Below are 16,734 nucleotides of genomic sequence, written 5' to 3' on the forward strand. Positions count from 1 at the left end.
GGCTCCCCTCCCCTGTAATCCGGCTTTGCCGCGTCGCTTCGTGCCAGTGGCAGTCTGTGTGATTGCACACTAGCACGAGAGATGGCTTGACTGTTGCGCTGCTAACGCCTCCTAACGGTGGCGGTACTGACGCAAAAGGCAGTATGTGGGTTGTTCCTATTTGATTTGGGTCAGATCTTTCTCGCGATCACCCACCGTTCACAGGACCGTCCTGCGAAAGGCTCAACAGCAGGACACCGAAATGGACGAGCACGATCTTTCGAACGTGTCCCCATTCGCGTGGCCGTACACGCGAACGATTAGGTGTTGGTGTCCAGCATGTGAGCGAAGATATTCACTTGCTCTCCGGTCGCGGTGAGGCGGACTTCCTCGATTTGTCGCGCGCCCTTCGGCATGTTCTATCGGCTGACTATATCGGTGTATGAAAGGCACAATAAATATCCTTGTGAATGCTTGCACTACTGTGTTCCCTTTCCTTTGTGCCAAGAGCACAGGTGAGACCCCACATCTGGTAGCCAGCGCGGGGCCCTTGGGGCATCCGACGATAGCTTTAACAGTTTTGCTTCGTTCGAAACCTTTGTTTTAACTGACACGTAGGGCTAGTGTGGACTTTGATCGCTAGCGCCGGCGGCGTGCTTTCTTGACCGAGGCGACGGCTGCTGCAGCGCGTTTGAGCTTTTCAACATGCTAAGCCTTTTCGGAAGTTTTTTTTTTTTTTTTCAAAGACATTCGTCGGTATGACAGCCACGTGGTCTGCATCCTGGATGAGTGAGGCCTAGCGCACGCGGAGAATTGGCAAGCATGAAGCGAGTGAGTATGGAAGCCTCGTGGGTGATGCGAGTTTCTCATGTTAATAGCTTCTTCTACTCTCTCTCTGGAAGTCGCGGCTCTGGGAGCCGGGTGGCCGTCTACCACGGGTGCTACTACGGGCTGTTTGGTATTACGGTCTGGCACCGGGGGCTCCGACACCGTCTGGGACGGTGAGTGCCGTCGAGCGGGCTAGGACCACCTCATCGATCTCGCGTCTTCTTGTAGCTGCCTGTTTTGTGCCTATCCTCTTTGTTGTTTTTTAGATGCCGGTTGTTGTCAGGGTAGCGACTTATTAGGCCTAAGGCTTTACGAAGCTACCTGTCGCACGTGGAGGGGCACAACCTGGTGAACAGTGGCGTTGTTCTGTCGCACTTTGCTTCCCTCATTCCAGTTAGCCTCGTACGAATATCTGACGAAGCACCCAAGGTCGCTTCGTCAGAGACGTCAAGGACTAGAGAAACCGGTTGGGTAGGCGCAGCAGGAAGCGTCCCCAGAGCAGAGCACCGTGAGTGCAGACGTTGTGTTCGCCCAGGAACACCACCGCATCCGGTGGAGCATCTGGAAAGGGCGTCTGTCTCTCAACTCTTCATTGGTCAGAAGCTGTTGTAGGCGGCTGCGTTACGAAGGCAGGGTATGCGTTAATATCTTTTCCTTGAGGTGCTATAGGGGTTTTTAGCTAAAGGCTGGAAAAGGACGTCGGTGAGCTCGCGGGCCACCTGTGGTGACAATGACGAGATTACTTTGCAGTACCGGGTCATCTCTGGGGTAATCCGCTGCATGTGGAATTGGCCTTCGGTTTGTAGAAACCATACTTGGTGCCGCTGAAATCGTAGCTCAGCGATATCGGGGAGACGAGAGACTGACGCGCTTGAGTCCGGAGAATTGTTGATGTTGTCAGTCATGTTTTAGCCCTAGGTCACCACTTTTCCAGCGCCTTCAACATTATTATTATTATTATTATTATTATTATTATTATTATTATTATTATTATTATTATTATTATTATTATTATTATTATTATTATTATTATTATTATTATTATTATTTTTACTTATAGTATATCACGGACTAACCGTAGCCCTACGCCCGTGGAGTGCGAGGGGATTACTTGGCTCGGTGCACATGCAGGTAGTTGCTAGGCAACGCGAGGCGGCGCACAGCTGGGCTGAGTTTTCTGGTAACGCTGCACGGCGGAACTAAAAGCTTAAGCAGATCCGCTGTTTAAAACCACCCCACACACACATATACACGATGCAGAACCTTTCTGTGAGCACTGTCGCGCATTCGGCGAAGGCGTTCCTAGTGCTACACAGTGTCACCGTCCCATCCTACGTCGCACAATGTACAGTCACAATTTGTCACAAAGATCCGTGTCTTTTAAATAAAGGAGCAGCGCCTTCATAGCGGCTCGCGCCGATGCTCGCGTAGGCCACTTTCCAAGTATGTTTTCCACAATTGGACGCATGTCCAGTTGGTCTAGGGTGACTGAAAGGGTTGCTCCTTGCGGTTTGAAACAAGGGCACTCACATAAAGGTGCGCCATGTATGCCACAGTGACTAGGCAACCACTCATATATTATATCGTGTCCGTCGTCAACTGTGCGATAGTGGACTTGTCTGATCTCTGCGACGAGCTGCTCATGTGATCCATGGCGCAGTGCTGAGAGTACACTCTTTAGGGCTGCCTTTGAATCACAGAAGATTGACCATGCATGGGGTGGTTGCCCATGAATGAAATAAAGAGCCGCACGCAGGGCTACCCGTTCAGCGGCTGTCGTTGATAATACATGTGACAATTTTAGCTGTATTTTGATGGATCTTGCTGGTATCGCCACAGCGTCAGCTGAACTTGCAGAGCAAGAACGCTTAAGTGAGCAAAGGAACTGCATCAAAAGTTAACCAAAATGCTGACTTCTTGAGCAAATATAATTTTATTATATGCCCAAAAGTTTTGCCAGGCACGGAGAGAGCAGAGAACAGCAAAGAGATATTGAATACGAAGCTGACATGACGTCCTTCCAAGGTCGTTTTCTGCAGCACAAGAAATATTGATGACAAGAAAAAACAAAGCAAGGCTACTTATGGAAATTTTTCTCACTACTAATACTTTAGGGTATCAGGAGCACAAAACACACGAAATTCCTGGGCTCTTATGCCACCTCAAGTCGTTGAAGTAGTCGTGGATGTACGGAAACACAGCACGCCTGCAGACTTGTTGCCTTTCTGTCCAGCGGTCGTTTGTTTTGTTCCTTACGACTGTCATAAATACTTATTTTAATTGCTACTGATGCCTGGACATCCTGAGAAGTGGTTGACTGGCTGCAACGTGGTGGGGACAAGACTTTTTGATAGCCCGTGTTAAGCACACCGTCACGGTTTTTCTGTTGAGAAGCTCAGAATCTGAAGTCACAGGGTTAAAATCCCTTTAAATTTCCGGTGTTGCATTTCCAGGACATGTTTGAATTGTGAATTATTGTGATATCCTGGAATTGCGGTCTCCTTTTCCTATGAAGGTCATGCATGACATCAAGGTCTGGGCGTGGTCTGCCAGTGGGTTCAAGAACGAACTCTTTAGTTGCGCGTCCCTCACAGAACAGTAGAAGATAATCAACGTATTAGTTAATTGTAACATATTAATTACAATAGGAAGATTATTAAACTATATCAAAGGCCTTGACATATGGTCTTATCATATATATGGCGTTATCAGAAGGGGCACTAATAATATAATAATATTTGGGGTTTTACGTGCCAAAACCACTTTCTGATTATGAGGCACGCCGTAGTGGAGGACTCCGGAAATTTTGACCACTTGGGGTTCTTTAACGTGCACCTAAATCTAAGCACACGGGTGTTTTCGCATTTCGCCCCCATCGAAATGCGGCCGCCGTGGCCGGGATTCGATCCCGCGACCTCGTGCTCAGCAGCCCAACACCATAGCTACTGAGCAACCACGGCGGGTAACGATTATCGTTGTGTGGCAAAAGGGGCAATCCAAAGGGTGTAACTTTGCCTAAGAGTGTAGAGCTGCGCTCTAATTTCGCATTAAGGAGTACCGTAATCGCCGGTGAATTTTTTTGCTTCTCAGTGGGAGAAAAAGAAAGTTGGGAGTTTCGCCACTTTCGCCACTTCAGATTGTCATTGCACTATGTTGTCCGGTTAGCCTTTCCTTTTTGAACCTTATCGTCGGACTTTAGTCATGGGAATGATTTGATTGTCACACGTGCATTACCTTGTCTTTTTATGTCGTTCAATGGATGCGTCAGATTATTGCTATAGATAACTTTGTCCGAGACAGAAAACAAGTGTCACGTTGAATTCGCCAAAACGTCCATTTTGTCCACGCTTTTTTTTTTACATTGTTAATTCAGACAGTGCGTGCTGAATTCTTTCTGTGGGTGGGCAGCGCAACTCGGACGAAAGACGAGAGGAAGTACACAATACGAGCGCAGACTAACAACTGGTTTATTTTTTCAAACCCCTAGGAACATGTTGAATCACCAACTCGCCCAGCTTGCCATGTTAATTCAGCTTAATTCTTTCCCGCAATCCTACCGTCTGAAATTTTCTATTTCTTTGAAAAGTATGCCTACAACCACATGTGTCTCTTCCTTCGATGGTATTAGTAGAGTGACAAATTTAGATAGTAGGTAATGATCTATTGCGAGCAGTATTCCTTAACAGACAGAGGGAGAGAGAAATATTCATTATTGGTTGTTGAAGGTGTTTGCATGCCCATGCGCCAGCCATGCTACTCCTGACTGCAATAGTGATGCATGGAATTACCCGCACATACACTGCACGCACACACACACTGTGTAAAGTAACTAGCACAAGCATACCTGCGTGTTCGGTTCTTCTTTGCTTTTGTCTCAAGCGGTCCTGTAGGTGTGCCACAATAGATACTCAATTTATTATTAGAAGCTTTGTTTGTTTGTCTGTTTTAATTCGTATTTGTAATTATGGCTAATCATTTTCTGCGTTTCTATTTATCTTCGACTTTTAAGGCGAAAGTCTTATAAGTGGCTCGTTGCAATGGCCCATACCCGAAAAAAGCGGAGTCTAGTCAGTGGTTAAAAAAATATCAAGTCGACTGGTTCAGAAAAATGCTGACAAGTGCAGTGGTACAAGAAAGATCATCATCAGCAATGGCTCACACCCGCAAAAAGAAATAACATAATCTGTAAGGGCTCATACACCGCAAGCAAGCAAAGATGCAATGGCTGAACATGAAACAAGAATAGAAAAAGAAAAGAAAGAACGAAAGAAGGAACGGAATGAAGAACGAAACAAAGAAAGAACGATCGAAATAACAAAGAAAGAAAGGGAGAAAGAACGAAAGAACCTTTAGATGGTGCATAACGGGCTCGCATGTGTCATTCAGAAGTTAGACCTGAAGCGCAAAACGTTTACTTCACCGTGCAGCTTGTTATATCTTGCAAGAAGTCAGACCCCTCCGATCAGATAGCTTAATGCATTACCACTTGTGCAGCAGGATTTCGCCTACACGTGTTGCAGGAATGCAACTTGCTGCTGATTTTTTTTCTTTTCATTGCCGGCTCCAATTGTATGTGCGTGACTGGTGTTAGAGCGAGACACGTCTACTTTCTGTACATAACATCGACACGAAAGACGTCGACGGTATTACTACTACTCCTTTCTTCTCTTCCCTAATTTTTGTAGCACATCTCGCTTCTTCACCAATATACCGCTGTTGGGTATGCGCCATTGTAGAGGATCATCGGAATCAACATCGTCATTGGAATGAACGGGAGGTGAGAATGCCTCCGCAGAAGTCGCCCCGACCACCATCCCGACCGGCGCGTCACAGGAAGCACCACAGGCACGAGTCTCGCAATCACTCCGGTGATCATGGCGGCGAGGAAGCGGCCGCGAATGAACCACAGGCTGCGAAGAAGCTACATCTGACCAAGTCACCCACCGGGACAGGGCCTTCGCTTCCAACTTCACCAGTACGTATAGCTAGCTTGCGCGTGACGTCGCGGACGCAGCTTCTCACCGCAATGGTTCTCCAATATCGCGCCTAGGATGACGTCAGTGAAGCTTATTCGCTGCCATGGGTGGCCTGCGTAATTGGAGGAACGAACGTTTAGGAGAAGCCTCTGCCTCATCGGCTGCGTTGGGGAGCGCTGGAGCCACGCGAGACGCCTAACGGCGCAGCTGCCCACCTTGCTGGTTCACTAACAAGGCGCCTAGCATTGATGTCAGTGCAAGCCATAGTGATATTAGAGGATGCTTTATCTCGAAGTCAGCTCTGAATTCATTATTCAAATAGACGTGACCCACATAAGTGCTCTCATTAAACAGCTGCTCAACTAATTTGAATAAGATTTTATGTTTTTTTTTAATTATAGGAGTGCTAACTCCATGAAAGAAGAAACTTGATTTAGTGCCTCGAGGTTTGTAAAAAACGTCAAAAATTGGCAAATTAAAAAAATAAACTTAGCACCAAGTTTACAAATCCGTAACTGCGTACCAAAAGCAGACATATGTAGTTCAGTGACTTCCATCTGTTAGATCGTCCCAAGTTGACAAATGTGACATATAAGTTTACCTGCCACGTCAAAGTGTTATAATGTTTGCGAGGGTTTTCTAATGGTCCTACTCCCAAATCAGTAGTATATTACACAGTGGTGATGGATTCATCAGTTTTGTCTACTTTACGCATCTTACAGGCGCAGTTTACACAGGTGTATCATCAATTTTTATAGCTGAGTTAGAGTTCTATGCTTAGTATACTTGCGTGTGTTTCCTGTTTCATTAGCGATATTCATTTACAATAATAAAGACTTTGATGACTTAAATGGAAATGCACTTGCTATAGTCGGCAGATTTTAATTTTCGGTCGCTTGAAACTTGAAATCCTCAGAATAAACTTCCTAGTGGATACGACTTGCGGACTCATTGGCTACGATTCATAAGTCGCAATACGTGCCGTAATGTACTTACATTAAAGGGTAATTATCGAAATCTGGATGATTAGTCACTTCTGCATTCTGATTTTTCCTGCAAATGATATCGTTCCATTTGAGTGTTCCAGCTGAAGAAGGAGAACTGTATCACGTGCCACGGGAAATGTTCATTTAGAGCGCAGTTCTTGGGCACCCGTTCTTGCGGCGAGCGTCGGCGTCGTCCGTCGGCGTCCTCGTAACCGAGCGAATGAGCACTGCAGAAAGATGAAAGAGCGAAAGCGTAGCGGAGGATGAAAGACGGCGATAACGAAGTGAGCGCGAGGGGGAAAAGCGCAGGAGGATTACGCTAAAGCCCCTTAAAACTTCGTAAAGTAGCGACACTCTCCTCCTCCGCTTTTCACTCCTCGTTTCTCCTCTCTTTCACGCTCCCTCCTCGACCGTGGCGCCGCCTACACTGCTCGAGCATAGCAACGGAGCCAACATGCGCTCCTCGCCACTCCGTAGACGCTTCTCGAGCAAACATGGCGCTGATGCACGGCGCGAGGGCCCACGTGATGCTATTAGGCCAATAGCGACGCGGCGTCGGCCTCGGGTCAAAGCGCGCGAGGAGGCGGCGGCGTTCTTCAAAGCGTGGCAGTACTTTACGCAGTTTAAGGGGCTTTAGATTACGCAGCGGAACCACGAGGCCGAATGCGGAGGAGGATGGCGACAGTGTGAGAAGGAACGCGTGGTGCCGCGCGCGACGGGCGTTGCAGCCACGATGGCTACGAGATGGCGCCAGAGTAGCGCGCGTCGTCTATATGGAAACAAAGCGCTGCATGCGCGGACGTCTCTCTGCGGCGGCTGCTGTGAATAGAACCCACACGTCACGTTTAGCGAGGCAGTCGCGCCACGCTTCGCTCCATTTGCAACATGCCGCACGAGGTGGATTGTCGGCACTAGCCAATATATCGCGAAACGAAAACACGCGTACAGCTGCGCTTAATTTTCCCATTACGGGGTATTGTAATCGTCGGTGAATATTTTTTTTATTTTATGAACCGTAAAAAAAACTCGCAGTTTCGCCCGAAAGGTGACGCATCGATTGGGATATCAAATTAGTACACAGCTATAAAAAGTAATATTAGTAGTTTTATCGGCCGTATAAATTTTGGAAGCATTCTGAATTATCAAGCACGATGTCAGCGCGCACAAGCAAACATGACGACATAACGCTCGATGAGCACGGACACTCGCTGCAAAACACTGGACGCTGGTGTGAGCAAGCGCGGCAGCAGCAGCGAGCGAAGTGACATTCGTCCTGTCTGTCGCTTCAACACTAGAGCGACGAGAACACAGCGCACAAAAAGGTATGAACAGTCCGCAGATCCCGTTCTATATAAGGCGCGCGCGACCGCTCACGGTCCTGCAAAGTTTGCATACTACTTCGCGGAGTCGAAGACGCCCCCCTCCCTCCCGCGCTGCTTCCCCCCGTTCCTCCATACGTGGCGCGTGAGATTGAGCCGCGATCGTCAGTTCCCCTTGCGCCAAGTCCTGAAACGCGCAGTTGCTGCCGAAGCACAACGCCGCCGCCCCCTCCCGACTCCCATCCCCCCACAGCCTTTCGCGCGACGGAAGACGGCGCGTTTTAACGCGATAGCGTTAAGGAGCTCGTGTCGCAGAAAAGCCGGTGTCGTCGGCGTCGGTGTCGGCGTTTGCGGCGTTGACCGTGAGCGATAAATCACGGCAGGCGCTTCATAAATAAAAAGCGACTTCCAAGATTGGCCCGGTGGGAATCGAACCAGGGTCTCCGGAGTGTGAGACGGAGACGCTACCACTCAGCCACGAGTTTTCATTGCGCTTCTCCTTCACGAGCGCCAGATTGAGCCGCGATCGCCTGCTTCGCTCGCGTATTTGTACTCGCACGTACAGCATACGACGAGCGGCAACGGCGACGCCGCTAACGACGGCATAAATGCGCCTGGTGTGTCCATATAATTGCTATCGCAGTAGAAGTTGCGGTTCTGCCCGAAAGGCGAAGCCTCGATAGCGAGAGCAAAACATTCGTGAACTACACGAAGCAACGTTCGTCGTTTTATCAGCCGTATAAGCTGTTGTAAGCATTCGCTTACTATTACTAAGCATGGTGTCACGCGTGCACAGGCCAACATGAAAATATCTCACTCGATGATAGCGAACACGCCATCACTTTCCACGCTGGAGGGATGACGAGGGGGAGCCAGCGCTTCGGACTGCATCTCGCTTCAACGCGCCCTCGAAATTTGGGAGTACCCGACCCACACCGCTAGGTGCGCAGGAAGATATCGCACACGAAGCCACTAGCCATCTGGCATCGCCCGAACATTGCACCGGCCACAGATGACCATAAAGACAAGGCGCGCAGGCCGCGTAGGCGCTCAGCCGCGCGGACATCCGTCACGGCCATGGCTGGGCTCCAGGAAGACACACGTCACCTGAAGCACCCCCCCCCAACTCCTACCTTGCGCGTGCGAGAAGACGGCACGCATCAAGCCACAGCGTCCTTGTCAGTTCACGCTCGCGCGCTTTCCGTTGCACTCACAGCGTAAGGCCCGCAGGGTGCGATAAGATGTTGTCGCACTTGAACTTTTCATGCGGTACATCACGGCGACGGCGAAAATTTGCCTGCGGTGTCCGTATAATTGCTATCGCTATAAAATAACCAGTATAGTGTGCAACCGATACGAGTACAAGTTGCATGGAGTTACGCCGGCTGTTTTCTGTATCACATGTGCGACTGTCTGTTTTTTGCTCCAGCTGGCTCACGACCTGCGAAGTCAGTCCGACAGCAGAGCGGCGCCATCACCACTGTCGCCATCGCCGGCGAAGAAAAACGAGGAGAAGCCCCACAAGGCGAAAAACAAGGCGACTGCGTTCATACGAAAGGGATTCGCCGGCCTGGGAGGAATAGGAGGTGAGGACGGCGGTGAAATTTCGGGGCGTGTTTTGACAATTTCGCGTTACGTTCCACGGGTGACGCCATCTCGTGTAGCGTTGCGAACGGCTTTGCGCTCCTGCATTCCACGTGCCCGAGTTTAACAGGCTTTCGCAGCGGCCGTTAGTGAAATTCTGTGCGACGTGACTAATGTAGCTATTGCATTATCTCAAAATACATGTGAAACGCGCAAATGCGTTTGTTACTCAACGAAAGAACTGATTTGTACGAAATTTTCTGAACTTAGAAGAACTTAGAACCTAGAGGCAGTTTTCAGCGGAGTTACTTATTATTACATCATGATGCTTGCTGGACCTATCTGTTCTTATACATTTTTGTGTCACTGTCATTCAATTTACCCTCGTTATTGTTGTAGCTGGCATGTGTTTTTTCTAAAAGTATTGCTAAGTCATCTTTACGTCCATGCCTTCTTTACTACTGTTTCGTACCTCTAGCACCACATTGTAGCCCCTCGCCTCCATAATTCTTCATGGAAAAGTCCTGATGGTATCGCGAACAAATAAATAAATAAGTGAGTCGTGACTTTGACACAAAATTTCATATTCAGAAATATTTCATAAAATCGAGGTGTCTTACAACTCCATAAATCCGCAAAGAAGAACCGAGTATCATAACTCAGTAAAGTTCATACAGTTAGGGCGGTTTTATGAATAATTAACGTCGCGAAAGCGACCTGTTTCAGGAGTTTCTAGCTATAGACTTACAACGTTTCCAATTACAAAATTCACCTGAAAACTAAGAGTTCAAATGTTTCCTAATTGATCATGCTGGTCGGCTTAGGTGATTTTAATAACTTCAAAGTAGCTCTATATTCCATCTCACAATCTGCAGGACTCCTTAGCCAATTAGCCAAGGATTCCTTAGACTCCTTACACACACGCACGCACACACCACACCCTTGCAACATCTGCAACAAACCGTCTTTCCAGATGTCCATGCGCCTTCAGCAGTTTCACACCACCGACCATCACTTCGCCGTGTCTCGCCGTGGGGCTCAATGCCCCCTGCTCTCTCTTGGAACCGAGGTTGCTGCCCGACTGGGGCACCCACCACAACCGCTCAGCAAATCCGCTTTTACTTTTAAGTAAAGGCAGTCGACTCTCCGTTCTCAAGCTGTCAAAACGTGTATTCAGCCTCCGCCAAACCGAGCTCCCAACAGCAGCATTCCCTAAATTTTCTACTATAGCTCGGCCTTCTAAATCTGCCGGACTCATGTAGCCTGATGTAGTACTGAAGAACATTCGGACCTAACTTAATCAAAATTTCTACGATGATGTACATACTGAGATCTATCTGCATTGTAGCTACTACATCTGTTAATTGGTCTTAACTTATTATTTTATGTCTAATATTTGAATACGCTGCATAAGTGATAGTTGTTAGTTCCCCCAAAAATGCGAAGGATTGCCCGGCCTCTCCCCTCACTCTATGACAGGCTGCACAGAATTAACAACATGACAAAAAAAATTAACACAAATGTGCAGAAGAATGATCGACTGCAACAATAAAAACTGCGTTTCCCGTGCACAAATAAGGCACATTCTGATGGGGGCAGAAGGCTAAAATTCACGCGCACCGTGCTTTGCGCGCACGTGCAAGAGTGTCAGGTGATTTGAATAATCCGGAGCCCCATCTCTTCCTGCTCTCTCGCCCCTGTTGTATATACACTCCCTCATAGTCAGATGGTGCTTCTGAAACATATAGTATGCTGTAATCTTTACTAACATAATTTTGTAAATTCAGATTCGCTATCCCTCTTATTTAAAACTTTTATTTATAACATGCTGCAGATTCAACTCACAAGCAGGAACGGCATGAGAATACGAAAACACGGTACCTAAAAGTAATTAGTGCCCTGTTAGTAATACAACCAAGGGGACATGCGCAGTTCAGACAATTCAAATCATGAATTATGCGTGAAAAAAAAACAGAGCATTAGAACGGAGTTATAGGTTTGTTATAATGAGGTGCTGAGGGCTAGCTTTCTGTTAAATATCTAGCGAAGAAATTCAAGGCGCAATTCTTACATTTCAAGTAGGGAAATGTTGTTATAGTTCATCAGTTCGGTTAGAAAGTCAAATGTACAGAAACTATTGTAGACAGAGCGGACAGCTTTTCCTTGAAGTTGTTCAATGCTATAAATGTTGGATGGAATGTAAAGGTTCTCGACCACGCAGACATATATTAATTTTGGCCTAATAATTGTAAAATAGCTTAGTATTTTTACATTTGAATGTGCTTTACATATGATGTTCATATTTGAAAAAAACACTTGCGAAACTCGGAAACGCATATGTTGGTAATATGTATATTTCAGGAAAGGTTGAGAAACTGAGCTGTGAGAAACTAAAATCCTGCTAAGAAAACAACACATGTCGGATGTTTTCTTTTTCTGGGATGGTTGCCAGATTTTTTTTAATCGCTTGGAGCATGTAGCAGAATTCCGCTCCTTGAGCTGGGTCATAAGAGTAAACGTTACTCGCACCGGAAATCGAAAAACAAAATTGTATAATTACCAATCTCTTGCTAATTATATTTCAATTAATTGCTTACGGCACATGTTGCAATTTATGAATGTTCTCCGGCGAGGACGGAAGGCATGCCCACTTGGAACGAGTTCCGAGGAGGACACCAGTTTCGAGATAGTACGTTCCCAAAATGTCGACGAGGGTAGCGAAGCTTTATAAGGAAATTCGCAAGTCTTAAGGGTCTGTGTTACATTGGCGTTTCAGTTGTTTTTTCTGCGTTTTGAACTCAAGTTTGATCACGGATCTCAAGACGGGTGCTTGTTTCGAAGGTCTTTCTAAGTGGATGCACTTCTACGATTGAATTCACCGCATTTCACCAACTCACGCTTGTGTTCTCTTGACGTTAACTTTCCGCTTCGCCTGCCACCTTAACTCTCCTGTCGCTAAAAAACTTAATTGTGCCGCGTGTGGTTGGGCGTTGCATTTACTAATGCCTGCTCATTCATGATAAGAATGGCCAAAGAGTGCAGGGTCAAAATTGCGCTCGTGCGACGGGACAACAGAGCACCTTCTGTGCCGCTAGCTGCCCGCCTCTGAGGCTCGACGATGTGCCCTGCACGCTGGACTCAGCCGATCGGATAATAGAGCGCCCTCGGAGGCAGAGATCCTGGAAGTATGATGTGTTCTTGCATTCATAAGGTCACAAAAGCCGTTGTGCACTTCTTGAAGGTGACTGGACTGTGCGAACTCTTGTAACAGCGGTGGGTCCTCTGCGACTGTGTTCACGATGACTGATCCATTATTCATTTTATTCTATTGCCTGCTTATCTATTATTCCCATTTCCCTTCCCCGTGTGTAGAGTAGACAACTGGGAACGTCCTTGGGTAACTTCGCTACATTTCCCTCTGTTTCTCTCTCTCTCGCTCTCTCTAAGTGGATGTGCCTTCGGAACTCACTGGTCTCGTTTCGTAAATTTTAATGTGTGTCCTAAAGGCGTTAGTTGAGATGATGATCAGTAATATTCTGCTCATTTCTGTGAATTATCTGTTTCGAGTTCTTGTGCAAATAAATGTCCGCATCCTCGAGTAAGTCAGATCAATGAGTAGGTTTGCTCTACATGCCACAGGCGTTTTGTTTTCGTTTTTTTTTTGAAATCCTGCTGACAACTTTTATAAAGCTTCATCGGAAATGCACGGTAAATATTAGTGAGTATTTTAAATGTTTTTGGTCAGGCAGAGTCAGACCTTTAAGGGGAGAGTAATTTAGTAATTTGGTTTTAGAACCAGAGTTTTTCACTAAGTTTGAAGCGTAAAAATTTCGAATATGGTCGTCATCCGTGCATATGTGTTTATCTTCTTTTGCTAATACAACATTTTTTGACCAACTACAGGCAGGAAGGTCAAGACAAAGGATGTTGAAGAGGACATCGAACTCCCGGGCTTCAGGGGCATTCCGACGTCATTCCTGGTCTTCCTCCTCATCGTGGTGCTCTTGGTGGTCGGCGTCCTACTCGTGGGGCTAGCCAACCTTTTCAGAGCGGCCACGCGCTCGAACACTCCAGAACCGTACAACTGCTCGTCGGGCTCATGCCTCGCCTACGGCCGCTTCCTGCTGGAAGGCGTCCGCGACGACGTCCGCCCGTGCGACGACTTCTACAAACATGTCTGCGGAAAGTGAGTGCTCATTTTAGAGCGACGCCTTCTTTGCCAATCATCTCGGACTTTCCTTACTGCGGCGGCGGCCGAATGCTGCTCGTGCGTTATCACCGAATAGCCCACACTTGGCTACGGGACGGCGGTGCCATTTAGGAGCCATGGCTCGCACTACATCGTCCGCATCATCATCATCATCATCATCATCTCTTATGTCCACTGCAGGACGAAGGCCTCTCTCCCTGCGATCTCCAATTACCCCTACACTGCGCCAACCGATTCCAGCTAGCGCCTGCGAATGTCTTAATGTCATCACCCCACCTAGTTTTCTGCCGTCCTCGACTGCGCTTCCCATCTCTGGGCACCCGTTCTGTAACCCTAATGGTCTTACGGTTATCTAACCTACGCATTACGTGACCTGCCCAGCTCCGTTTCTTTCTCTAACGGCTAATAACGGCTATCCCTGTTTGCTCTCTGATCCACACCGCTCTCTTCCTGTATCTCAACGTTGCGCCTAACATCCTTCGTTCCATCGCACTTTGCGCGGTCCTTGTTTTCTACCTTCTTTGTCAGTCTCCATGTTTCTGCCCCATATTTCAGCACCAGTAGAATGCGTTGATTGTACATATTTCCTTTTAATGATAATGGTAAGCCTCTAGTAAGGATGTGATAATGTCTGTAAAATGCGCTCCAACCCATTTTTATTCTTCTGTAAATGATCAGGGTCCCCCGTGAGTAATTGACCTAGGTAAACATACTCCTTCGCAGACTCCAGAGGCTGACTGGCCATCCTGAACTCTTGTTCACTTGCCCGGTGGAATGTGAGCATTATCTTTATCTTCTGCATATCAATCTTCAACCCCACTCTAATACTTTCTCTGTTAAGGTCCTCAATAATTTCTTGTAACTCGTGCCTAGTGTTGCTGAACAGGACAATGTTATCTGCAAATTGAAGGTGGCTGAGATATTCGCCGTTGATCCTTGCTCCTAAGCCTTCCCAGTTTAATAGCTTGAATACTTCTTCCAAGCACGCAGTCAATAACATTGGAGAGATTGTGTCTCCTTGTCCGACCCCATTCTCCTGTATCTTCCTACTTTCCTTGTGGAGAATTAATGTAGCTGTGGAATCTCTGTAGATACTGTCCAAGATACGTACACGTCCTGTACTCCTTGATTACGCAATGCCTCCATAACTGCTGGTGTCTGTACTAAATCAAATGCCTTTCCGTAATCTTTGAAAGTCATTTAGAGAAGCTGATTGTACTCTGCGGTCTTCTCAATTACCTGATTGGTGAGATGGATATGATCCATTGTACAGTATCCCTTTCTGAAACCTGCCTGTTCCGTTGACTGACTAAAGTCCAGTGTTGCCCTTATTCTATTGGAGATTATCTTGGTGAATATTTGATATAACACTGGCAGTAAGCTAATGGGCCTAAAATTTTTCAATTCTTCAACGTCTCACTTGTTGTGGATTAGTACAGGGTTGGCATCCTTCCAGTTCTCTGGGACTCTTGAGGTCGATAGACAGTTCGTATAAAGGGCCGCTAGTTTCTCAAGCATTATGTCTCCTCCACGTTTGATTAAATCGATTGGTAGTGCATCTTTTCCTGCCGCTTTTCACCGTTTCACTAGAGCGTAGAGAGGGGAAGTCGGCCTGCGCATGCGGGTCGCTGGCCGCTGGTGGAAAGGGGGAGGTGTCCGCGACGCGGAGAGCTGCAATGAGACGAGAGAAAAGGAACCGGTGTAGATTAGAGTCACCGGGAAAAAATTCGAAATTTTTTCCAGTGAATTTAGTGTAGATGGCCTGAAGTTTCGCATGCGTTGCTCCGCATCGCAGCCGCCCAAGGGGAGCTCGGGTACCCCAGACAAATGGCGCGGAAAGCCAGCTTGCCTCTTCCAACCTCCGTAATGCTGGTTGCGTTCAAAGGCGCATTGCAATGCAGAGCTCCTAATTTGGGGCATCCCTAAGCCAGATGAGAATGTACACGGGAAGACTGCCTCGCAAGCTTCGCTTCATATAGATTCCAACAAAGTACGTCGAATCTGCTTCATTTATTTTACCATCGAGGGCCCTTCGGCATTCCACAGAGGAAGACCGAGCACGCTTCCCAAAGAGGATCAAAGTGGCGGCCTGGTGTTCTGGGCATTGGGTTCCTATACTCGAGGTCCCAACTACGTTTTTAGGCAAAGTCAAAATTTCGCTCAAGTGGCGTTCTCCGGGCGCATGCTTCAACTACTTCCACAGTTAGTATACTCTATTCTCTACCGTAAAATAATTGGAAGTAGTGCTTCGTGCTCAGTGAGTTTTTATATGTAAGTGGCATGTGTGGCCACTCCTAGTTCCGTTGTATGAGTTTGCCAAGGTTTTCAGTGTTGTTAGAGCGATAACTATAGCTTCGGTGAGTTACGCGTGAGCAATGTGCTGGTTTGTTGCCCTAATTAGGTATGGAGATTAAGTATGGAGATGACCTGCAATCGTACTAAAGAGGAAGCGAGGAAAACCGAGCTTGTTCACTTAGTGAGCGCGACAGAAGTGGCCAGGTAAGCGCGCTCCCACATTCACCAGCTGCCGTCACAACAGTCACCAAGCAGTTGGTGCAGGTAAATTAGTGCATTGACGTAAAGACGAAAAGTCTGAATTTAAAGGCAGCTGTCTAGACTGCAAAAGAAACAGTTCCTTTTTTTTTTTTGCAAATAGGTACGTATAAGACGTGCTTTACCGATGAGCCGAGAACTTATAACTACGTCTAAGCGTGCACGGAAATGTGCATGAGCGCTTACCCAGTCAATGACCATGTCAGAACGCTGAAGTATACATGTACGGACTGTGGTCTTGTGCATCAGAACGGCTGTCCTCCATACAGTGATGACAGACTTCATTGGCAGGGTTATTT

The 16,734-nt window shown here is 47.2% G+C and overlaps 1 protein-coding gene across 1 annotated transcript in view; it reads left to right on the forward strand.

The window, feature by feature from the left end:
• LOC139059903 (endothelin-converting enzyme-like 1) overlaps window positions 1-16,734 on the forward strand; it is a 40,314-nt gene that overhangs the window by 21,220 nt on the left and 2,360 nt on the right. The window contains exons 2-4 of the mRNA XM_070538455.1: window positions 5,493-5,782; window positions 9,518-9,674; window positions 13,576-13,858. Of these exons, the coding sequence (XP_070394556.1) occupies window positions 5,591-5,782; window positions 9,518-9,674; window positions 13,576-13,858 (632 nt within the window). The 5' untranslated portion in view covers window positions 5,493-5,590. The remainder of the gene's footprint in view (window positions 1-5,492; window positions 5,783-9,517; window positions 9,675-13,575; window positions 13,859-16,734) is intronic.

This window comes from Dermacentor albipictus, chromosome 5, assembly GCF_038994185.2.
Source record: "Dermacentor albipictus isolate Rhodes 1998 colony chromosome 5, USDA_Dalb.pri_finalv2, whole genome shotgun sequence".
Classification (NCBI taxonomy): domain Eukaryota; kingdom Metazoa; phylum Arthropoda; class Arachnida; order Ixodida; family Ixodidae; genus Dermacentor; species Dermacentor albipictus.